The 25,796-nt window shown below is 42.8% G+C and overlaps 2 protein-coding genes and 1 long non-coding RNA gene across 3 annotated transcripts; 1 reads left to right on the plus strand and 2 right to left on the minus strand.

Annotated features, from left to right (window-relative positions):
• The first annotated feature begins 1,750 nt into the window (after nt 1-1,750).
• LOC110914721 lies at nt 1,751-2,478 on the plus strand. Its single transcript, XR_002578535.1, has 2 exons — nt 1,751-1,943; nt 2,379-2,478. It is a non-coding gene; the product is annotated as an uncharacterized LOC110914721 (long non-coding RNA).
• Nucleotides 2,479-11,115: 8,637 nt separating this feature from the next.
• LOC110909939 lies at nt 11,116-11,934 on the minus strand. Its single transcript, XM_022154657.2, has 2 exons — nt 11,454-11,934; nt 11,116-11,194 (listed from the first exon to the last, which is right to left on the minus strand). Exons 1-2 carry the CDS (start codon nt 11,799-11,801, stop codon nt 11,192-11,194), a joined length of 351 nt encoding a protein of 116 aa, XP_022010349.1. The 5' UTR covers nt 11,802-11,934; the 3' UTR covers nt 11,116-11,191.
• A 455-nt stretch (nt 11,935-12,389) lies between these two features.
• LOC118491584 lies at nt 12,390-25,484 on the minus strand. The gene is made up of 7 exons (XM_035989465.1): nt 25,053-25,484; nt 24,821-24,982; nt 24,607-24,750; nt 24,370-24,528; nt 24,134-24,294; nt 23,696-23,824; nt 12,390-12,398 (listed from the first exon to the last, which is right to left on the minus strand). Exons 1-7 carry the CDS (start codon nt 25,462-25,464, stop codon nt 12,390-12,392), a joined length of 1,176 nt encoding a protein of 391 aa, XP_035845358.1. The 5' UTR covers nt 25,465-25,484.
• Nucleotides 25,485-25,796: the final 312 nt, after the last annotated feature.

The following is a 25,796-nucleotide window of genomic DNA, read 5'->3' on the forward strand; positions in this document are numbered from 1 at the left end:
CGTACGTATGTGTTAGTTGTCGTGCACGTACGAACGATAACTTGAATGTATGATAAGTCTCGGCTTTGCATCAAGGCACATATGAATGTCATATAAACTTGGTTGTATGCCTTGGTTTCGTATAAGAAATACGTAATATAAGAATGAATTACATATGAAAAAAAGGGTAATGCACGGTACCCCTAACCGCGGAGGGGATAACCCCTCCCAGGCCGCCACCCGACAAGCCTGAGCCTGGCAGTAAATACCCTTGCCGAGCTGACGCTTGAGGGTACTATGTTCGCCCCAAGAATCGAACCCGGTACCTCTTGGTAAGAGGTGGGTATCGGTGGCCAACTGGGCTACCCCAGCTGGTTAAGAATGAATTACATATGATTGATATAAATATGATTTCCCATTATGATCGAAGTCTTGAATTACAAGATTGAAATGAAGTATGAATATAACTTTCTAAAAACGGAAACATGAAAATATGGAACGTTACACAACCGGTCCGCAACTTCGATCCAGCATAATGGTGTACGATCATCTACTTGCGAACCTGCCTTTTATGTTTCCACGTCACATGCAAGCTCAACAACCGCTCACTCCTCTATCCAAACGCCCTCTAACCCGAATCCGTACCGGAAACTCAACCTACACCACTCAAACCATCTGCGCGAAAAAACAAAACCATAAAAAGGAAACCGAAGCCGAGAAGGAAAAAGCAAAAGAGGATCATCGCGTATATCCGTGGATGAATGATGAAGAGTCGGTGTTGAAGAAATCTTAGCTTTCCATTTCGGAGAATTCGCTTTTAGGTATAATTTGCTTTTTATTTATCATAATTACCGCCATGATCGTCTTCAACGACCACTAAAAAAACCTAAAGAACAACCCAAAAAGTGGCGAAACGGACACCAACTTGTTGATGCGTGTGATGGCCTTGTATTCGGAAGGAAAGAAAGCCACCTTGAAATTTATACATTGTTGGGAAGTTGCGAAAATCTCCCCAAAATGGGCACGAGTAACTTTAGCTTGACAATCATCGTCCAAAAGGTCTAAAAAGTTGCTCCTCCACCAATCGCTCGGATGCTTGTACCGAGTTTGAGATTAACTTAAGCGGCGATGATATTGAAGCCGAACACCCACCTGGAAGAGACAAATCAGAAAAGAGGGCACAAAAATCATACACTACGAGTGACGAAAGAAACATCGCGTTGGCCGACATCCAAGATCAAATAACTACGTTCAACAATTGTAACGCCTCGTATCTTTGTATTTCTATTTTAAAAATGTTCGTATTCGCATTCTAATTTTAGAAACCTTACATTCGTTTTTTAATTTCAATCTCATAATTCGAGGCATTAATCATAATAAAATTCATATTTTATACATATTTTTTATTCACACAAGCAATCATTTAAATACGTATTTATACGCAAACCGACATAATTATACGTATAAATACTTATACGCACATCCTCAATACTTGAATTATACTTTTATACTTTTTATATACCCAATTACATAATATATAGTCAAGAAACACCAAGAAATATACCAATCATCTTTCCACCTTTTCAATCCTCTTGCACCTCCTTTAGCCAATCATACTTCACCCTTTTCCACCTCCTTTCTCCACCAATCATCTTTTCAATCCTCTTTCACCTTTTTTAACCAATCATATTTCACCCTTTTCCACCTTCTCTACCTATAAATACCAACCTCCTTCTACCATTTTCTTCACACCATTCTTCTCTCCATCTCTCTAAATCAAGAATTCTAAAAGGACACTAAGTGTTCCAACCATCTTCTCTCAACCTCTCTACTTCTCTCAAATCTTCAAAGCAAGGAAGAGAACTCTAAGAGATCTAAAAGAAAACACTAAGTGTTTTGAAGGAAGCTTTGAAGCTCCAACCTCTAACTCTTCACAGAATCACCAAAGGAAACTTTGCAAAACTGTGAGTATACTTGAACCCCCTTTTTGTTTACCACTTTTTGGGGTGTAACATGTTTATCTATGAAACTTACACTTAAACTTTATTCGTAAATGCACAAACATTCCTTATACATGCTTGCATACTTGATTAGTTGATACTTTAAACTTGGGGTTATACGTTTTGTGTTAGACTTATCATTACTTCGTACGAGCCTATCCTTGACATATATAGCGCTATAGGATTAACGCACCGCCTTTAAACTTTGGGTTATGTTAAGAGCTTATTGCGTTTCATCATTGGTTTGATTAGTTAAACACATGCCAATTTTCTTGTTTATCTTGTTTCAATAGCTTGCCATGTGGAATTGTTTACAACTTATTTTTATGCTATGTATGAAAACTTGTATACTCGTCAATACATCTTTGTATTGAACTACGTTTTTAAAACATGTTGCAGGTTTTGAGATGATGTTGATGATGCATGGAACATAGTAGGATGCTTAGATACACATTTAAAATTTTGTATTCTTATTGTATTGTCATTCTTGTATTTCAAGTTGGTTGTATTTGATTCTGATGTGCATGAAGTGTGCTATATTTTTTATGTATATTTTAAGCCCTTTAACACTTTTTAGCCAAGTTTTAAATTTATAAAACACGATATTTACTAACACTAAACACACATATGGGCAAGTGCACCCATCGTGAGCGTAGTATAGTGTTGGTAAGATACCGAGGTCGTCCAAGGACACAAGAGCTTTTAGTACCGGTTTATCCTCAACATCTAATCAAATCAAAAGTTAGAAAAAAGGTTTTTAAACTAGAAAAATAAAGCTAACTAAAATGCTGAAAAATAAAATAAAAGTAAAAACAGATAGACAAGATGAATCATTGGATCCGACTCGTGTGTAGTGTAACCTTTGATTATTTCCGCACTTTTGCACTTTTTAGGAGATTATCTTAGTTATTGTAGTAGGCCCCTCTTTTGAAGGTGATGTTACCCTCAACCCAGTAGTTTGAGTCAGCATGGATACAATCCTAAAGGATTGGATTATTGAAAGATAATTAATTAAGTTATTAATGCATAATGTGTAGGCCCCTCTTTTGAAGGTGACGTTACCCTCGGCTAAGTAGTCTGAGTCAGCAGGGATACAGTCCTAAGTAGCCGGGTTAAAATTTTAATAGTAGCTTACATATGAGGCGATCAAAGAGTTTGGACCCCCGCCATCCAATACTGGTGGGTATTGAAGGAGGTCCTACTACATTTGGCCCAGGTCCTTGCAGGATCTATACACTGAACAAGGCAAGACTCTTACCAAACCGTTCCCTTAACCCCCAACCAGGTAGCCAACATATCTCCATATAGACTGTGGAGATATGAATGGTGAAAATCTTTTATTTTATATAGACAGTAAAATAATGCCAAGATACCGCGGACAAACGATAAGGAAGAATCACCTTCAACATAAGAAACTAGTTATTAAAATCATTAATGCATAACCAAATAAAAAGTGCGAAAAGATTAAAAATAAAAAGTATTACACTAGACACTTGTCTTCACCAAGTGATGTAAGAGACTTAGGCAAACATGGCCTTTGATTGTCAAGAACTCTTATGATAAATCTTGGATCCCGAGATGACTCACACACTCTATGATGGATGATGGATGATGGTGGTGGATGATGGTGTTGTGATGGTGGTGGTGGGTGAGTGAAGTGTGAGAGAGGTGGTGTGCTAAGGGATGGTTTGCAAATGAGCCAAGCACCCCTATTTATAGCCTGAACAGCAGCTCGGGCACGGCCCCGTGTCCATCCTCCTTCTCTTTCTTCATTAATTGCAGTTTGTCTGCATTAGTTGACCACACCCCCGTGTCCGTTGGGCACGACCCCGTGTGCAAAAGCGTATCTGTACTATCGAGATTTCCCTAGATTCTGTGAATCTTAGAGTTGACCACGGCCCCGTGTCCAGTGGGCTCGCCCCCGTGGTGGGTGATAGAAGCTTCTACAACTTTGTCTTTTCTGCAGACACTTGGGCACGCCCCCGTGCTCACTGAGCACGGGGCGTGTTCAGCCTTCTGTTCTTCTTGTTTTGCTTGGGAAGATGCTGTCGGGGGGTCGGGCATGCCACGTTTGTTCCTTTTCTTGTATTTATGTTAGATTTAGCTGGCTTTTTGCTTCTTTTGTTCATTTGAGCTTATTTAATCCTGAAAATACAAAAGGAAGACATAAACACACTTTTCCAACATTAGTACTAAAAAAGGGCTAGTTTTATGCCACATTTGATGTAATTTATATGTTGCATTTTGTGCACATCAAATACCCCCACACTTGAATCTTTGCTTGTCCTCAAGCAAAACTCTTTATAATGTGGCTTTACACTCCCAAATGGAACGGGTAGAAGAGAAGGTTTTTGGGCTTGTCATAGAGTGTCGGGATTCCCAAGATTCTTTATGAAGTTTTATTTCTATTTATTTACAATCCTATTCGTCATAATTCATTTAAAACATTACATAAGATAAATTACTTATCTGGGCATAACATGCCTTTTTAAAATTCCATTTATACACAAGTTCACATACCTCACGGGGGATCACTCAACACTCGGCCGAAGATGTATTTTAGTGAATCACTTGAGAGCGGCATGGAACTTACCCCTATCATAGGCTTGCCAAGAAATCAATCATCCTCCTTTTTAACTATACACCTTTGTAAATATCAAGAGGACTTTTGGGTGAAGGGTTAGGTTTGGGCTAAAGGTAGGTGGTTGGGTTAGTGGTTGGTAAAAGGACGAAATGCGTAAAAAGCATCGGTTTTCGTAAGACTTTTTGTTTTGTAACTTTTTATTTTTGATGAAGCATTTCTTTCAAACAAAGTTCTTTTTTTTGATAAACTTGTTTGTTTATTTCTTTTGGCTTCATCATTATCATTTTTTTAACGAAGAAAGTCCTAAGAAAAACCAAGCTTTGTTACTAAAATAAAGGGTTTAAAATGAAAAAGGGTTTTGGTGGGTAAAAGGGTGTTTGTTTTGGGTTAAGAAATGAAAAGGTTTAGGCTCAAAGGGGTTAACTAGGGGGATTTTGGGTAGGTGGTAAAAAAAAGAATGGTGTAGAAATAAAAAGGGTTAGTCCTAATACCTACATCATTTACTTACTCGGGTTTAAGTTGGTAAGGACCGGGAATGTATCGTCGTGGCAAGTTCTAGAGTCGTAAGAACCAAGCGGCTATTCACACAAGAAACGAAAAATGAGCATTTAATTTAAAGATATGTATTTGTATGCTCAATAAAGGCTCAAAACTCACTTTTTGTGGGAATGGGTTTTTTATGTGATCAAGTATATATAATCAAATTTTAACTAAACTTGTCATGCCGTTTCATAATTTTCTTATGTTGGTTCTTTTTATCACGACGCTATCGGTTGTAAATTTGTAAAAATATAACCTTTTTAGAACTTGAAATTCCCAAATTAAACCTAGACAAGTAAAAAAATGAAACTTTTTGAAAAAATTTGGGGTGATTAGCGGTTCCAATAGAGTTTTGTGTAAAGCTTGTAATTAGGATTTGCAAGATTCAAGGTTTTAGCATCCCCCCCCCCACACACACACACACTTAAATTACACATTGTCCTCAATGTGTCCCAAAAATAAGTTTTTAGGTTGATTGAATGTGTAAAAAGGTGTGAAAAGCAAAAAAAATATGTTACTGGGCATCTGGACACGGCCCCGTGTTCAGATCGCCAGTAACAGAAATTGATAAAAAGAAACAGAAGCCTGGGCACGGGGGCGTGTTCAGTGAGCACGCCCCGTGTCCAGTTACCTGAACTGGGCATTTTCTGCAGATGGTTGGGCACGGGGCGTGTTGGGTGAGCACGACCCCATGCTGAACTTGCTGTAATGAAGAAAATTTTGTCGGATGGCCCTGTTTTTGTGCATGGGGTGCTGGTTCAAGCTTTCATTGGTATCCTTCACCATCCCGAGTGTATTTTATCCATTACAACATCATCCAAAGACCAAATTAATTAAAACCATTATTCATTCAATTAAAGAAAATTACATAATATTCCTAGAATATTAAAAACAAAGTAGAAAAATAAAAGTTAAAAGTCCTAAACTTAGATAGGTCAAGTGATACATAAAATCATTCCAATGAGTTCTACTTTTACATCAAGAACCAAAATTCCGGAAATAATTTTCCGGTATCTAAAAGCTTTGTAGAACCCCGAGCCGAGGGGTGTTCCCTAGATGTTGTTAAAACCATTCTTCTATCTCTCTCGGGAGGAAGAAGGCGGCTTCATTTTCCTCAACATCTTGTGGAGGGGGAGTGACACCAACCGGAACCCCTTGTAGTATGTCTCGAGGGGGTTCCGGGTGTATGGCGTACCATTTGGCCGGTATGATGACTTCGGGTACCACATTCCATGCCCTTTGGGTGATAATTGGTACCAAAGGAGGAGAGGCAAGAATGTTCAACCTTTGGTGCAAAAGGTTGACCTCTCGAAGACATCCCTCTAGTCCCACCGTCAAATGATTAATACGGTCGACCAATACTTCTTCCACCCCCGTCATTTCATCAATGGCCTCTCTTAAGGTGTAAACGTAGTTTACAAGACAATCTTCAACAGTTGATGACCTCCTCCCTTGCCGGTTGTTCCTGGAGTGCGATGAAGACGTTCCGCTCGTTCTGCTCGCCATTTTGAGAAAACAGACCGAAAAGAGTTCAATTTTTATGGAACAGTACCTCGGATACGGCCCCGTGCTCGTTGAGCACACCCCCATGTTCAGATGTCTGCAGATTTTTGGAACAAGGAATCTTGGAGTTTTAAATTATTTTTCCAATTTTTAAAGCATTTTTGAGCAGGAATAACTTAAAACAATGTTGCAAAACTTATTTTTAACAAGATTCCTTTTTGTAAAAATCTATCAAACATCACCTTAAAGCTTGGAACCATGGTAATTTGAAGCTCTAATGGAGGTATTGAGTGAAAAATTGAAGAAGAAGGTAATGAAAAAAAATGGAAAAGACAAGATGGTTGTTGAGAACCTTCCTTAGAATATACCTAGGATGGTATGAGTGAAGATCCCAGCAAATCTTTGTCTTTGGAGTGGTCCAAATGAGCAGGAATCTTGCTGCATTTATAGAAAACGACAGCACGCTGCACACGGCCCCGTGTCGGCTGGACACGGCCCCGTGTGCAAGCAAGATCCTGACACATTTTGTCCCTATTCCGACAAAAATCAGAAAGGAATCTTTTGGTGGACACGGGGGCGTGCTGACCTGGGCACGGCCCCGTGTCTAGAGGTTGTTTACGAAGTTTCGTCTATTTCTAAGGAACTTATCCGGATCGGGCGGTTCCTTACTGGATGGAACAACCCCAAAGTGCCTAAGATACCTTAATTGCTCTAGATTAAGATGAGAACGCAAGAGGTTGTCGGTGAGGGTGATTCCTATGATAAATGTAGGTGGACAAGTTCAACCCTTTCCCGGGCTCTCATTAAAGAAGGTGTATGCCGAATCGCTCAGGTCTATGTATGCACCGAACGAAGTCGATGGAGAGTCCTTCACGGCACAATCGACACAGGATGACTATCGCCCAAGTCTTCGCTAGAGTTGAAGGTAATATCGGGAACAACGAAGTCGTTTTTGTTCGAATGCGATCCCAACAATTCTTCTTGGGTATCGTCTTGATATGAATTAATGAAATCCATCTTAAGTTCTTTTAACCAATTAAGAATTAGATCTTCTAATTGAAATAGTTCATCAAGAAGCATTTCTCCTAGAAGGTCTGGTTGAGAGCATTCGAGTGAGAGATAAGGATTATTTTTACTTTCGCCGCTCTTAAGGCTACAGGAAAACAATGGGTCTATATAATGGGGCTTATAATTTAGAAAATAACATTCTAATTCTTTATGAGGGCCACCACATATTTGACACCACGTACCATAAGAGTGCCAAAAGTAAAAAATATCAGTATCACTCATGTTTGTGTCAGAAATTACCAACCGTCGGGATCTTACGGTTCTGTTTTCAGTAACTGAAACTTGGGCACGGGGCGTGTTGAATGGGCACGGCCCCGTGTTCAGCTTACTGTCTGACTTAAAACAGGATTGCCAGTTCCAAAGATTGTGCGCGGGGCGTGTTCAGCGGGCCAGGCTCGTGCTGAGTTCTGCAGAAGCTGAAAATTAAGAAAACCCTAAAAAAACAGAAAAATTAGAAAAAACGATTAGGCCATTGATTCCTAACTTTCTTAAAATCCTTGTGTCCCCGGCAACGGCGCCAAAAAACTTGATGTGCGTGAAGTGTGCTATATTTTTTATGTATATTTTAAGCCCTTTAACACTTTTTAGCCAAGTTTTAAATTTATAAAACACGATATTTACTAACACTAAATACACATATGGGCAAGTGCACCCATCGTGAGCGTAGTATAATGTTGGTAAGATACCAAGGTCGTCCAAGGACACAAGAGCTTTTAGTACCGGTTTATCCTCAACGTCTAATCAAATCAAAAGTTAGAAAAAAGGTTTTTAAACTAGAAAAATAAAGCTAACTAAAATGCTGAAAAATAAAATAAAAGTAAAAACAGATAGACAAGATGAATCACTTGTATCCGACTCGTGTGTAGTGTAACCTTTGATTATTTCCGCACTTTTACACTTTTTAAGAGATTATCTTAGTTATTGTAGTAGGCCCCTCTTTTGAAGATGACGTTACCCTCAACCCAGTAGTTTGAGTCAGCAAGGATACAATCCTAAAGGGTCGGATTATTGAAAGATAATTAATTAAGTTATTAATGCATAATGTGGTAGGCCCCTCTTTTGAAGGTGACGTTACCCTCGGCTAAGTAGTCTGAGTCAGCAGGGATACAGTCCTAAGTAGCGGGGTTAAAGTTTTAATAGTTGCTTGCATATGAGGGGATCAAAGAGTTTGGACCCCCGCCATCCAATACCGGTGGGTATTGACGGAGGTCCTACTAAATTTGACCCAGGTCCTTGTAGGATCTATACACTGAACAAGGCAAGACTCTTACCAAACCGTTCCCTTAACCCCCGACCAGGTAGCCAACATATCTCCATATAGACCGTGGAGATATGAATCGTGAAAATCTTTTATTTTATATAGACAGTAAAATAATGCCAATACACCACGGACAAATGATAAGGAAGAATCACCTTCAACATAAGAAACTAGTTATTAAAGTCATTAATACATAACCAAATAAAAAGTGCGAAAAGATTAAAAATAAAAATATTACACTAGACACTTGTCTTCACCAAGTGATGTAAGAGACTTAGGAAAACATGGCATTTGATTGTCAAGAACTTTTACGATCAATCTTGAATCCCGAGACGACTCACACACTCTATGATGGATGATGGTGGTGCATGATGGTGTTGTGATGGTGATGGTGGTGGGTGAAGTGTGAGAGAGGTGGTGTGCCAAGGGATGGTTTGCAAATGAGCCAAGCACCCCTATTTATAGCGAACAGCAGCTCGGGCACGGCCCCGTGTCCATCCTTCTTCTCTTTCTTCATTAATTGCAGTTTGTCTGCATTAGTTGACCACGCCCCCATGTCCGCTGGGCACGACCCCGTGTGCAGAAGCGTATCTGTACTATCAAGATTTCCCTAGATTCTGCGAATCTTAGAGTTGACCAGGGCCCCGTGTCCAGTGGGCACGCCCCCGTGCTCACTGAGCACGGGGCGTGTTCAGCCTTCTGTTCTTCTTGTTTTGCTTGGGAAGATGCTGTCGGGGGTCGGGCATGCCACGTTTGTTCCTTTTCTTGTATTATGTTAGATTTAGCTTCCTTTTTGCTTCTTTTGTTCATTTGAGCTCATTTAATCTTGAAAAAACAAAAGGAAGACAAAAACACACTTTTTCCAACATTAGTACTAAAAAAGGGTTAGTTTTATGTCACATTTGATGTAATTTATATGTTGCATTTTGTGCACAGCAGATTCCAAACTTTGTAATTGACTTTTAGAAATGAAATGAAATCCGTTATTTAATTATTGTCACTAATAGTGTTGTGAAGTCTTTTGCAATCTTGTTTTCGTCTCACTCTGATGTTTCCGTCATCGGTTGGGGTGTGACAACAACATTCAACAAGAAAGATAGAAACACCGAACAAATGAAAGTCATCGAGATTTCAAGCACAAGGAAAGGAAATCGGATATGAAATTCCTCGATGTAAAGATCGACCACCTTGACGCCGAAGAGAAGGGAATTTACGAGAAGCTGAAAGAAAAAATAAAGGCAAAGTATCGTACTTAGTTTTGGTTTTTTTAAGCTTCGGGTTTTTAGATTTCCTTTTTTTTAATTTATATACTCTTTTTTATTTGAATTATGTAATCTTTTTTTATTTTATTTGTGTAATATTTTTTTACATAGGTAGTTTAAAAAAATTATAGTTTTAAATAATAAAATAATAAGAAAAACTAGGTGCTACGTGTCAAATAACGCCCACTTTTCCCCGACCCGCCCCACACCCCTCGTTCCCACGCCCCGTTTCTGACGCACGCTGACGTGTCCTCCGTGTATCGAAAAATGCTCAATTTTCAAACCCTTTCCACACTGTATAGTCTAAGCCCAAATAAACGAGAAGAGTTTTTTGTAACAACGAAACTTGAAAAGGACCCTATTTTTTATTTCAATTTGGGTTTCCAAGATTGACGTCGAGCGGAAGCGAATAAATAAAACATTGTTTCTTAAAAGAAAAATAATTTCTAAATGAAAAATACAATACACGAGGAACCCTTTTATAGAGATTTTTTTTTAATTAGGCAAGTTTGTCAAATTTATGAAAGGGTAAATTACACTTTTCGTCGTTTATGTTTGTACCAGATTGCAACGGATAACATTTAACTTCAATAATTACAATCACAATCCTATATTTGCAAAACTCGTTACACTGTACGTCCTTTAGCACTAACCTGGTTAAATTTTTTTGTTAAATTTATTCACTTAAGGGTATTATGGTAAATTTTATACTTTTATTTAAATGTTTAATAAATAAAACAAAAAAAAAATCATATAAACATCATCTTCCCCAATTTCCTAACCCTAAAATCCTAACCATCACATCTTGCCACCACCACTACATCATCCCACCGCCACCACCACCTCATCTTGCCCCCAACGCAACTCCCCCTCTCTCCAACCTCTATACCTTCTGCTCTGTTGTTGAATTCATAATCTTTGGACTTAATATAGCAGACTAATATTTAACTACATTTACCTGTAAATTTGTTTAAGTGGGAAAAGGGAAGCATCCTTCTCACTGTTTAATTCAAATAAAAAAACAAAAACAAAAAAAAAAGGTCAAAACTTTGTCCAACATAACTAAACATGGAACTAATTACAAATACAAATCCACACATACAAATATACTATACTAACAAATGAATTTGATTGTCAAGCTTGGATTTTTATACAATCTGATTGGATTTTATAAATATATTTCATCAGGGTAATTCTATATTTACACCAATTTCAAAACCCTGATTCCAACGGAAGAAAATAAAATAAAATATACTGACCTGCCCAAAACCCTGGTCAAAATTTGGACATAATAATCGATAACATCTGGTCTCCGACACATCAATATTATTCGACAACTTCGATATTCCACTCCGAAACCTCCCTCCAATCTCTGCAAAGTCTCTTCGTATCCCTAATATCCCCTCCGGAGCAGCATCTTCCAGATCTGATGGATCCGATTGGTGATTGATCGGGACAGAGGGAGGTGGAGGAGCGAGAAAGGAAGCGACACCCCATAGTTGACGAGTTAGGGTTTTTGGGATCTCTGATAAGTCTTCTTTTACGCCGCGGGTTGGTGATGAAGGTGAAGATGAAGATGAATCATCTTCCTGGTGAATAGGTTCCATTGATGAGCAAGGGTCTTCGTCTTCGGATGAAACCCCCAAATCCGGTGATGGAATTTGGATTTGGTGGTGGTGGTTGTCAGTAGTGGTGGTGGTGGTGGTGGTGAGATTTGGTTAAAGAGAGAGAGAGAGAGAGAGAGAGAGAGAGAGAGAGCTGAGATTAGATGAGATAGAATTAAGGGCATGTTTGGCTAAGCTTTTTGTAACAACTTATTGACTTATTGGTTTTTTGAAAAGTCATAAGCTCTAAAATGGTGTTTGGCAATGAGGGTGTATGTGAGTGGGAAAAGTGACTTTTCCAAAAAGTCACTCCATACTGACTTTTCAAAAAGCCAATAAGTCAATAAGCACTTTTCAAAAAGCTTAGCCAAACATTGCCTAAATGTTTGTTCTAAATTTTAATTTAATTAAATTGGTAAAAAGACAGAACTACCCATATATGATAGGATTTAAATGAAATTTTTAACCAAGTTAGTGGTAAAGGATGTAGGGTGTAATGGGTTTTACAAAAAAAGGAATGTGACTGTAATTATTAAAGTTAAAGGCTATCCATTGCAATCCGATACAAACATAAAGGACGAAAAGTGTAATTTACCCTTTCTGAAATTACAAACAAACTGAAATAAATTAAAATTAACACAATAAATAAAGATTTACATCACGCTAATCAATGATTTACGTGTTATTAGCTAAAAAAGAAAAGTCTGGAAGATTGACGAAATTAGAGCCCTAAATCAAGGAATTCGAGCCTGATGCCAAGTGATCCGGATCGTCGAGGCCTTTTCATCGCCTGGTCGTAGGCCCTATAACTCCAATCGCAGCCCAAGTTACGATTGTTTAAAGGATTTTCTGCCCGGTTTCCTTTTTATCTAGTCGGTCCATGTAGGAATGCGTCAGCTCTTGGATCTGCTCCACATCAAAGATGGTTAGCACGTGCTCTTTATAGATTGAGAACTTGGATACCTTACTAAAGTACTACTTGAACACGAATTAAAAAGGCTAAACAAGTTTAATTAGTCCTTGAACCTGAGACAAAGCAAGCCAAGTTGGCTCGGTTTATTAAAAAACGAGTCGAGCATGAGCTCAAAATTTCGGTTAGACTCGATTCGGCTTATGAACAACCTTATTTTAAAACGAATATCATCCTGCGAACAACCTGTGTGTTTATATAAAAGTTTTTATTTAAGGGTCTATTTTTTTGTCGCACATGGCCTTCGAAATCCATACATGTGAAATGATGAAATTATAGAAATGGATCAAAACGGACGGTTCAGAATCCGCGAAGATGATGGATTCAGTGAATTACCGCTGAATGGTCGGTTTCTTATACTACACGACCAAAAGTGTGACACATGATTCTAGTCGCGTAGGCCGTAGAATATAAACATACATGTAAATTTATGAGATTAATGCCCAGTAGTAAGATAGGCAAGCAAAATAGTGATACATAACTTTGAGGTTGTGGATATAATGACTATTAGTATTAATGTACTTTTTGATTTGATAATAGGGGTGAGGATCAAAAAGGAAGTTTGGTTTAACTAGGAAGTGTAGGAAGCAATAATAGGAGGACACGTGGCAAATAACAAAAAAACATAGAGAGATACATTTTAGTCCTAAATTAATCTCATTTAACCCTAGATCTAAAAAACCCATCAGATCCTTATTGTTCATCCCACCACCACAGCTCGACCACCCACCCCTCCGCCAACGGCAGCGGTGCAATCACCATCTGCCGCCGCAACCACCACCTGTCACTGTACCTTCATACCACTACCAGCCTTCGTTCGCTTCGTACGCGCCACCGCTGTAGACGCCGTTGTTTCAAGACGAAGTTTGGACGTGTAACATCCGTCAAAATCAGACCTTCGAAATCCGACCCGGATTGTAAAACCGGACCTTTATCAATAAAATAAAAAAATATATATAAATAAGAATTTATATTATTTTCGTCACGTACTACGTTGGTTTAAAACCGGAATAAAATGGAGGTTAAACAGAGGTTTATAAGCAAAACTCGATTAGTTCGGTTAATAGTTAATAGGGAAAAAATTAACCACGTTAAAAATATGGTAGTTAAAACAAGTATTACACTTAAAAGGGTTAAAGTTGTCAAAACTTCAAAGTTATAAGTTAAGGGGTTATTTTGAATGGAAACTATATATTGAAAACAAGTTAACTAACTAGGTTAGTAAACCTAGTTAAGTTAGTTAGTATTGATCTTCCTATACTAATAAATAAAAATCTTTTTGTACACGTGTCACTCTCTGGTGACTCCTCCCTTTTAATAATAATATTACATATTAATTTTTATACACAAAATATAATATAATATTAATTAATATAGTTAGAGATAAACGTATAAATTCAAATTTAATTAATAATTATCTATAACAAATATAAATATATCAAATAATATAATAAGTATAATATTATTTAATATATTTAGAGATCAAACGTAAAATTTCAAATTTAATTAATAGTAAATTACTTTTTGAGTCCCTATGTTTTAGTGGTTTTAACCATTTAAATCCAAAATCAAAAAGTTTAACGTCCTGAGTCTCTAACCACTCATTCACACCCCCTGTAAAAAAATTCAAAAATCCTTTTGTAAGGCCAAGTTCTCTGATTTCTCACAACTTGTCGAAATTTTCATTTTACCCTAACCATATATATTTGTTAAGATAAAATATATTATTTGGATATAAACAATAATTACTAATAAAGAATCAAATCACATGTACAAGTACTTATATTATATAACTTAGAAGACTAAAATTACAAGCGGATTATCTAAATAAAGTACCAAATTATCTTTAAAGCGAACACTAAATGGTTTCTAAAAGACATATTTTTTTTTGCTATTAAGTATATAACATTATATTTACTTAAGCCGTGTAATACACGTGTTCAATATTTTCTTCCAATTTTAAATTTGTGTTACTATCAATATGTTTTCATCTTAAAAATGTTCCAACTTCCTAATAACATTGAGTTTTAAATATTAAACTTAATTTCAATCATATTACGCAACTAAAGACATTATATAATATTATAAAAATTTTAATTTGAATATTTAAATGTCAACTACTAATTAAAAAAGTTGTTGTGGACGCTCAAATTTATAGTTTAAAAAACTTTAGTCCTACTTTTTTAAACGTATACTTTATTTTTAGTATGATTTTTTTAATATGTAATATTTTCTATATAATGATGATATTCGTATCTTGTCTCATGATCCATATATCTAAAAGTAGCATTTATATCAAAGTATGTATATTATATCATTAATATACATAGTATAATTTAATTACAATTCATTTACCATAACCTCATAACTTATAATTATTTTTAAAAATACTTACAATTTTGTGATCATTATTTTTTTATTTTTTAGTGTTACTTCTTTTGAAGACATAATAAAATGGATTGTAGTATCTCAAAAGAGAAGTGAAAACTTAGAAAATTATTTTGAATAGCGAAAATATAATTGTTCTTTTGTTTTACTATTTTATCTAAATAAGTCATTTCATTAATAAGGATTATATACAAGTTTAGTTATAAAGGTGAAGGGGTATGGTCCCAAAACGACCATTACCCGCATCAAACAAACCCCTACCAGTAAGCAAACCGCACCCATGCGGTCACGTCCTTCGAACCCATTCGGTTCGAAGATGAATAGCTTGACCCAAGTACGAAAGAAGATGAACATATCGATGCGGCTGGCACCGCATCATATGGCCATTTTCGTCACGACAAGGGAAGCGAGCAAATAGTCTCCACATACGATGATGCGGCCAACACCGCATCTCGCGTATTTCTTGATCACAAGTAGGAGACGCGGTAACTTCAGACGTTACCGCATGCAGCGATGCGGCTCGCACCGCACCCTGCATATCCAGCAAGTGGACTGACACGCCAGGCAAGTGGCTGACACCACGAGGCAAGTGGCGCCGGCGACAGTCCCCTGTCAGAGCTATTAAAGCAATGGGCTGACGTGGCGTAACCCCCACGGCCGGCGAGACTGACACACCTGCAACGGTGCAGCTCGTTGTCAGCCCATCCATCAATCTCCTCCTTCACTCCTCGGCTATAAATACCGACCCCAAACCAGGTTTGAGGTATCTCTTGACAACTCTCTCACTACTACTACTATCTTGCTTTGCTTCCCAAGCAAACTACTGATTCTCACGCCGGAGAGTGGTAACAAGGAGCACCCCCCACCCCATCCTCCTTGTTACGAGTCACGGCTTGTTTCCTTGTGCAGGAGATCATCCACCGGTGACCCAGCCAGCGATCTCCGAGAGGAAGGGATTAACCCTTCTTGACAAGACCAGTGTGTTAACCCTGCCCGGTTAACCATTGTTTCATCATTGGCGCCCACCGCTACTCTTAGCACTTTTTAATCCATCCCTCTCCCTCTCAAGATCATGACTGATAACCAAAACACCAATGCGGATAACCCAAATCCCCCGGTCCCAACAGGGGTCCACCCTTCGACCCCCCAACCCGGACACATTGGCACGTCCACCCAAAGGATCCCATCCTTTGCGTTCGGACACGACTTATCACAGGCCCCAACTGTCCTTCCACCAGGCGTGGACTTACACTCCTGGTACCAACAGCAGACTGACCTGCTGATAGCGGCTTACAACCGCGCTTGTACGGAAGCAAACGTACAAGCTGGGCCTACCCCAATACAGTACACACCTGCCAACCGTATACTCCAATACGATGGCAGGTTACACTCACGTCAGGCTTCCAGAAGCCGACATGACGACCGTGGATCATCTTACTGTTCGGTCCACACACTCAATGAGGATACTTCCTCATATGAGTCCCGCTCCAGAGGGCCAGTGCATACCCGCCTGGGCCCCTATGGCGAAGATAGGAGGCGGTCAGCCTCCAGGCGCGGCCCAGGCATCCAGAGCCGACTGGGCCCACAACCTAACACGGAAGGGTACGGCCATACCGACCCTGACGATCAAACCTACCGCGGGGAGTCTCACGACACCAACAGCAGACCGGGGGGATGCAACTATGTTCCCCCCAGCCACCCCCGCACTACATACCTCAGGGCGGCAAAGCGCCCTGTGCACGAACCATACAGGCCAAGGGCCGCGGCCGAAAATTCAAAATTCGTCCCGCACATCGCCAACGCCGATATCACAACGACAAAATTCCCAGTCAACATTGGGAAATACAGTGGCTCGACCGACCCGGACGACCACATGAATATCTTCACAGGCGCAGGCGTCAATGGCAGGTGGGACGAACCCACCTGGTGCAATTTTTTCCCCCAGACCCTGATCGGTCTGGCGAGGGCATGGTTTGATTCTTTGCCAGTAGGATCACTGGATTCTTTCGAGGACTTGCGCGCCAAGTTCCTCGCCCATTTCAGCCAGCAGCGACGCCACGAACGCGATTCGTTGGACGTCATGAACATCTGGCGAAGGGATGACGAATCGCTCGAGGCATTCGTCATCCGTTACAATAAAGAATGCCTAGAGATAGGCGACGTGGCGGACCAAATGGCGCGAAACCATTTTATTCGGGCCGTCAAAGACAGAGAGATGATCATGACCATCTCTGGCAAGGAGGGTTTGCCTAAAAAATGGGAGGATGTCATGACCGCAGTCAAGACATATGCCCAGACACAGCGGTCGCTCGAACCGCACGTCAAAAAGGCAAAACCCCAAGCCGAAACATCCCACCAAGGGTCCAAACGTAACAACAAGCGAAACCGAGATACGGGCAATCGCGATATCACTAAACCGTATTTCCCGCAACCCAACACGTTTGACCCACAATGCTACAACCCTGCCCGAGACACTCGGGCACCAAGAAAAGAGTCTCGGGACCGCAAATGGACCGAGATCAACCAGTCGCCAAGAGAGGTTCTCCTCGCAGACCCACAATTCTTGCGACCGGCCCAACCAATGAAGTCCAAGAAAAGTCAGGACCTCACACTATACTGTGAGTACCACAAGGACTCGGGCCACACCACCAACAACTGCATCAGTCTCCGGCTGGAGATTGAGCGGGCGTTGAAAGAGGGGAAACTGCAACACCTTTTGCCAGGTGGACAAAAGCCCACCAAGCATATCACCCCTCACAACGAAGGTACCTCCTCCGGAAAGAAAGCCATGTACGTGGCTTCCACCCACATGATTTACGGAGGTAAGGGTAGGCCGCGCAAAGCGGCACGAAGACCGGACAATGATTGGAAGGACGAGCAAGTCGTCTTCCCAAAAGTCCGAGGCGGACCGCGTGATAGACGCGCCGTCGTCATTTCAGGCCAGCTGGCCCATTACTGCACCGAGCGTCTGTTCATCGACCCGGGCAGTACATCCGATATAATCTACGAGCAATGCTTCAATCAATTTGACCAAGAGGACAAAGATCGGTTGCAAGCCGTAGATTACCCGCTGGCCGGATTCGCAGGGGAAACAGTCTTTCCCCTAGGTCAAATTACATTTCCCGTGCGTCTTACCAATGGTAAACACACGCGGACAGAGGAGGTTAACTTCATGGTTTTACCCCACACCTCCAACTATGACGTCCTCCTTGGGAGAGAATCCCAAGGAGATTTCAATATGATCACATCCGTCCCCCACTCCGCGGTTGGTTTCCCAACCGCATCGGGGGTTGCAATCATCTACGCCCGCAAGGACGTCATGATGACGGACGAAGCACGTCCGACAAAGGTCGCAAGGCCCACCCCCGTCGACCAACCGGAAAAATGGGTTCTCAACCCAACGCATCCGGAACAGAAGGTCACATTGGGTCACGCCTTATCCTCGACCACCAGAGCGCACCTAAAGGAGCTCCTCTTCAGGAACCAAGACATCTTCGCGTGGACTCCCGCAGACATGACAGGGGTCCCACGTGAAATAGCGCAGCACTATTTGAATACCAAACCAGGTATCAAACCAGTGATCCAAGGCCAACGCCACCTTGGGTCAGCTAAAAATCAGGCGATGCAAGAGCAGATCGAAGAACTGCTCTCCGCAGGTATACTGCGAGAAGTCAAGTACCAGACTTGGTTATCCAACCCTGTCATGGTAGAAAAACCATCCGGGGGCTGGCGCATGTGCGTCGATTACAAGGACCTTAACAAGGCCTGCCCCAAGGATTGTTACGCGCTTCCAGAAATCGACGAAAAGGTCGATAACCTTGCGCCATTTCGGTGGAAGTGTTTCCTCGATTGCTACAAAGGGTACCACCAGGTACAAATGGCACTTGAGGATGAAGACAAAACGGCATTCCGGACCCCAACCGGAAATTACTGCTATACAAAAATGCCGTTTGGGTTGCGCAACGCGGGCTCAACCTACCAGAAACTGATGAACGACACTTTCCGCGGTCAAATAAGCAAAAGTGTCGAAATCTATATGGACGACCTGGTCGTCATGAGCATGGAGGAAGATACCATGCTCATCGATATAGAAAGAACATTCCAAACTCTGCGAAGCGTCAACATGAAGCTCAATCCAGGGAAATGCTCGTTTGGAATGGAAGAAGGCAAATTCCTTGGGTTCATCGTCACCAAAGATGGATTCAAGGTAAACCCGGAAAAAGTGCAGGCGATCGAGCGCATGCCATCGCCTGCATCGATGAAAGATATGCAACGCCTGGCCGGAAGGCTGGCGGCACTCAACAGGTTCTTGGCTAACCACGCAGCTAAGTCATACCCTTTCATCAAGACCCTGCGAAGCTGTTCAAAGAAAGAACAATTCCAGTGGACCACAGAGGCCGAAAAGGCCTTCCAGAAAATGAAGGAGTGTTTGATACAACTCCCAACACTAACCGCACCATGCAAAGATGAGCCACTCATCTTATACCTATCCGCTGCAGACAACGCAGTGGGCGCGGTATTAATAGTGGAACGAGCGGGGGTTCAAACACCCATCTATTATATCAGCAAAATGCTCAACGACCCGGAGACGAGATACTCAATAATGGAAAAATTGGTACTAGCACTGGTACATGCTTCAAGACGATTACGACGCTACTTCGTAAACCACACCATCACAGTGCTAACCAATTACAGGATCGGCCCGATCCTGTCCAAACCCGACATCTCTGGGAGATTAGCAAAATGGGCAATTGAGCTGGGCGCACATACGATACATTACAAACCGCGCCCTGCCATCAAAGGCCAAATCTTAGCTGATTTCGCCGCTGAAGTACCAGCGGATCGCATCCAAGAATGCGAAGAATCCCAAAACCCTGCACCCCCACCACCGTCCTCAGAAATATGGGCACTATTTACCGATGGTGCATCCAACGAGGAAGGTGCGGGCGCAGGTCTGCGACTCGTCAGCCCTGACGGCCAAGAGCTTACATATGCCATCCGCCTCGATTTTAAAAGCACGAACAACGAGGCAGAATATGAAGCACTATTAGCCGGGCTACGTTTAGCAGTTAAAATCGGCGTGCAACATCTGGAAGCGCACGTCGATTCCTTGTTAGTTGCGGGCCAGGTACGCGGCGACTATGCCGCTAAAGGGGATATCATGATCCTCTACCTCGAGCAAGCCCTGCAGCTAAAATCCAAATTCGCTTCATTCAATATTCGACACATTAATCGAAGCGAAAACAAATCTGCAGATGCACTATCAAAACTTGCATCCACCAGCTTCCAACACTTGGCAAAGGAGGTACGTATCGAGATTTTGCAAAATCCTTCGGTTCCTCTACGCCAGGTCAGTGTCATCCAATACGGAACAACGTCATGGATGACACCAATTATCGCATACCTTCAGTCAGGTGTGACTCCCGAGAGCAAAACAGAGGCACGTAAGTTGCAATACAAAGCGTGCCACTATCAAATGGGAGACGGTATCTTATACCGAAAGTCATACCTCGGACCGCTCCTCCGATGCGTTAATCCGCAAGATGCCACATACCTTATCCGAGAGATACATGAGGGCATATGCGGCATACATGCCGGACCACGCATGGTCGTGGCAAAAATCATGAATGCCGGGTATTACTGGCCCGGCATGCACCTGGACGCCGTCAAAGAATTACGCAAATGCATGGACTGCCAGCGCCATGCACCAAAAACTTTGCGGCCAAAAAACAATCTGGTCCCCGTCACTACTGCATGGCCTTTTCAAAAATGGGCGATCGACGTAGTGGGACCATTCCCGGACGCACCAGGTTCAGTTAAATTTATCATAGTGGCGGTTGATTACTTCACAAAATGGGTAGAGGCGAAACCACTCGCTTCAACCACTGCCATGATAACAAGAAAGTTCATTTGGGAGCACATCATCTGCCGTTTCGGTTTACCAATGTACATTGTTACCGACAACGGCACCAACTTCGCTGCCGACGAATTCCAAAAATGGTTAGAAGAGCTGAACATCAAACACATATTCTCGTCAGTCGCACACCCGCAAGGGAACGGCCAAGTCGAGAGTATAAATAAAGGCCTAGTCGACGGAATCAAAGCACGATTGGGAACAGCCAGGCGTGGCTGGGTCGATGAACTCCCAAGCATCTTATGGGCTCACCGCACCAGCCCAAAAACAAGCAATGGGGAAACACCTTTCAGCCTCGTCTACGGGTCTGAAGCGGTGATACCCGCGGAAATGGGCCTCCCATCCCCTAGAATGTTGGCTATCGAAAAGCTAGACAACAACAGGGAACGTAGGATCGATTTGGACCTCCTAGAAGAAAGGCGCGAGAACGCCGCCATCAACGAGGCCAAATACAAATCCAAACTGGAAAAGTATTACAACGCGCGAGTCCGCGTTTGTACTTTCACTCCAGGGGACTACGTCCTACGTGACAACGAGGCATCTAATGCCGAGCGCCCAGGAAAACTTGCCCCCAAGTGGGAGGGACCCTACCTCATCAGCGAGGTCTTAGGGAAGGGCGCATACAGGTTACAAACACTAGAGGGCGAACCTATCGCCAGAACATGGAACGCACAACAGCTTAGACGCTGCTATGTGTAAGCTATGTTCTTACACTCCTTATGTAACCTATCGGACCGCAGGTCATTTGCAAATAAATAAACGTCATTTTATACATTGTTGTTTGTTTACTACTATTACAAATGCGTGTTTCCACTTCGCGGTATCCAAAAAACAGATTGGCAAAATCTTCATTTACGATACCTATACAAAGTGGTAGCCACACGCAACTATTGTAATAGGCCAGCAAAAGGCAAAAAGACTTGCATGTTTTATCCGGCCGGATACACAAGTTTTTGTTACACACAACACAATTCCTGAGCCCAAAAAGGCAAACAATGGAATTGACGCGGACTCATACGACAAAGGTATGGAGTACACTCGACCCCATTCACAAATGGGTAGAGTTCCGGTAATATAAGCTTTTACAAAGTTTACGCAATTCTAAAAACCCTCACACGGTAAATAACAGAATTGATACATACCCATACAACAGAAGTATGGAGTATACTTGACCCCGTTCATAAATGGGTAAAGATTACGCATACACGCGTTCAGACATGCAAGAATTAAAGACACTTGTACAAACTGACCAAAGAAACTTTATATTCAAAAAATTCAGGTATCTACATGATGCTTACTGAGTTTACATAAAGTTCCTACTCTATACAAGAGGAATACAAAAAAGGAGGCACACGCGCCAACCTAAACCCTATTTTGTACCGCTGGTCCCCGCGTCTCCTCCGGCACCACCAGCGGGTTCTTCCTCTTCCACATCAGGGTAAAGCATCCGCAAGCGGTCAACATAGTCCACAACCTCCAAACACTCGTCCAGCTCCCCTACACAGGCAAGGGGCGTGTCATAAAAGGAGGCTACGGCCGCTTTCAGACGACCCTCGGTATCCACATCACGGAACCCGGATGCCTGATCAGTATAACCGCCTGCGGATAATACATTTATATGCCCAATGCAGCGGTTAAAACCAGCCTTGAAGCCAGCATCGCGCGCACGTTCCTTGACCAGGTCCAATCCAGATGAGGTCTCAGGGGCATTCATTATAGCCTCGACAATCTGCAATAAAAAGATCATAAGTCTTGAATGCTAATCCAAGCAAATGTAAAGGCAAAGGATACTTACACGCGCGATGCCGTGAGTCCGCAACCACTCACGGTCAGCTTCCAGTTGGTTAAAAGAGGACACCAAGGCATCCTTGGCCTCAGCAGTAGCGTCAGCCCGCTCCTCCGCAGCGGACACGCGGGTAGTAAGGTCCGTAACTGCGACCTCCCGGGCCTGAACCTCAGCCTGTTACAAGAACAGCAAACAGTTCACTCGGTGAATATTTTCAAAACAATAACGACGAAAGCAACAACGTTAAAGAAACGTACCTGCAGGCTTTCAACAACTTTGCCTAAACGAATGCGCTCCGCATTCGCCTCTTCAAGAGCTTTAGAAGCACGGCTCTCCTTCTCCGCGGCCTCTTCAAGGGCCTTTGAGGCACGAGCCCCGGCTTCTTTGGCCTCTGAAAGCGCCTTCAGGGCGTCGGCCTTCGCCTGCAGCGCTTTCACAGAAACGGCCTCAGCCGCAGCCTTCTCCTGGCTCAAGGCAACGTTTGCCGCCTTGGCATTTGCTAGCTCCTGCCGAGTATGAAACAGAAGATTGTTCTGCTTAGCCCAAGATTCGTTCCACTTCTTGCGCTCGTTGGATGAAATTTCCTCCCAACGCTTACGTTCATCAGCAAGGAGTTTAGCAAGGGAACGCACCTGTTTTAGCTGGGCAGCGGCAGCCCATTCCGAAGTCTGCTTCTGCTTCTCAAAAGCAGCTTTATCCTTCTCGAGCTGCTCCGCACCCGCACGAGCAGCCTCGACCAACTTCTCGGCTTCCGCCCGCATACGAGCAGCCTCCTCCTCGCGGCGGCCCAGCACCTTATAATCTTCCAAAATGGCATTAGCCACGATGGAAGTACCTACCAGCATTGACGAGAGCTGGTTTACACGCAGCTCTCGGGGTGCGGCACGGGCACGCTCAACTTCAAAAGGGGTGCCCAGACCACCCAGAATCTCCTTGCAGGCCGCAGGGTCATTTGAGATATCATCCCCCTGCATAACAGTCCAGGGAGGTCGGTGATACACCATACTGCGACCCGGGGAATATGTGCGGTAGTAATACTCCAATTCAGACTCCCCAGGCTGAATTGGAGGCCCGTCGTGACCCGCATCACCAGCAGACGAACCGCTACCTTTCTCCCCAGCAGGAGACTTCTGCGGCTCAGCATCCTGCTGCCGCACCTCAGCATCAGACTTCTGCTTACCGGCATCTGAAAACCTCAAGTTCAATCCGTCACCCTCATCAGGAGAGATCAGATTGTCCGAGGAGTCCACAGTGTCAAAAATCCGGTCAGCAGTCGCCTCCACCGTCTTCTCCAAAGGGGGATCACGAATTGGCCCAGCAAAAGGGGCCGCAGGCTCCTTAGGCGCGACCTTCTCCTTCAATACACCCGCCCCCGCGGCAGCAGTGTGCGGAGGAGACGCAGGAATGTCAAAAAAAGAATACCCCGCATCTCGGGATTCTGCAATACAAAGAGTATTCAATGAGTATTTCCCACCCATGGTACATACAAAACAAAGAAAAGGGATATACTTACCAGCAGCAACTGCAGGTTTCTTCTGCACCGGAGCAGCTCTCCTGGTCTGCAGTCTCCGCCTCTTCGGTTCACCACCACCAGCAGCTTTCTGCTCTGGCCCCCTTTTCTCTCCAACAACGGGGGGAACCACACCAGTTCCACCCGCGGCCGCACCACTACCTATAACACCCAAACCCTCAAGGGTGTCAGATACTACGACGTAATCGGTATATCCCCGAGAACAAGATTGATAGGTACCTGCGGCTTCGAAAACGGAAGAAGGGGCAGCTGAGCCTTCAACACTCCCCTTACCACGACCCCGCACGGTCTTTTTTACCGTTTTCTTCTCCACAGTCTTTTTGGGGACGCGTTTCTCAAACTTCCCCAAATCCGCAAGGACACCTGGATTCACACAATCAACAGAACCAGTCAAAAAGATAAACTGAAAAAACTAATGCCACGTAAGACGTACCTCTTGCGTCTCCCGGAACCGGGGCTTCCAGCACCGCTTTTGATGGTACGCGGAAGTTCTTCAGAATTTCAAGGTTGAAACCTTTCTTCAGCTCAACCGCGATCAGTTCAACCTGGCCCTTGAAATCAGGCTCAAACATCCTCCACAAGCCAACCGCATCCGCTGATAAATGCATGCAGGTTACCACAAAGGCTTAGGAAATAAGGAAAATAACAAAGGGTAACGAACTTACCACCACCCTGTTCCCGCAACACGGGTCTTTCCTTCCTATCCGGTCTAGAGAGCATCATCCGCAATATCCATAGTTGGTCATTATCCAACTTCTTGAGTTCAATAGGCCGCAGCCTAGAGAACCAGTCCGCGGTCTTTGCGGAAGCAACAGGAATATCTTCATCGGAAACTCCAACATCGACGTTCCTGAAAGACATGTTAGCATAGACCGCACAGGCTTTCACGTAGAAGAACCTCTTCTTCCAGCCTGTCACACCCTTAGGGGGTGTCATCAACTTCAGACTCCCATGCCTTTGAGTGAACGAGAAAAAACCGGTGTTCACCGTCAACTGGTAGAAACGCCGGAAATTCTCCACTGAAATGGGCAGGCCATGGGCACGGAATGTGTACTCAAAATTCCGAATTCGGAACATTCCGAAAGGACTAAGCTGGGAGATATGGAGATGATAATACTCCAATACCTCCGCCACAAACACCGTCACCGGCAACCTAAGGTTACCGTGGGTGAAAAAATCCGCCCACAAGGTTATATAACCGGCCGGAGCATCGGCACCGGTGTCCCCCACTTGTGGGTAAGTAGCATTCCAGTCTTTGGCCATCTGAACAGTGGCCATCAGGGTTTTAAAACTACCTTTTGTCCACTTCAACACCGGTAACCCACCACCGGGAACATCAACATCATCATCCTCTTCTTCTTCGTCGGCCACTAAAGGCTGTTCAGGGTTTTCACCCTCCACATTGTGTG

The sequence above is a fragment of the Helianthus annuus genome, chromosome 4, assembly GCF_002127325.2.
Source record: "Helianthus annuus cultivar XRQ/B chromosome 4, HanXRQr2.0-SUNRISE, whole genome shotgun sequence".
Lineage (NCBI taxonomy): Eukaryota > Viridiplantae > Streptophyta > Magnoliopsida > Asterales > Asteraceae > Helianthus > Helianthus annuus.

Excerpts from the sequence above, each read along its gene's own strand:
- LOC110909939 (XM_022154657.2), bottom strand. The coding sequence starts at position 11,801 with ATGGAACCTATTCACCAGGAAGATGATTCATCTTCATCTTCACCTTCA.
- LOC118491584 (XM_035989465.1), bottom strand. The coding sequence starts at position 25,464 with ATGTTCCGAATTCGGAATTTTGAGTACACATTCCGTGCCCATGGCCTG. Across the intron at positions 24,295-24,369 it reads GAAACCTGCAGTTGCTGCTG|AATCCCGAGATGCGGGGTAT; the intron begins GTAAGTATATCC and ends TTTGTATTGCAG. Across the intron at positions 23,825-24,133 it reads CTTTGGAGAAGACGGTGGAG|GGGGATGATATCTCAAATGA; the intron begins GCGACTGCTGAC and ends ACTGTTATGCAG.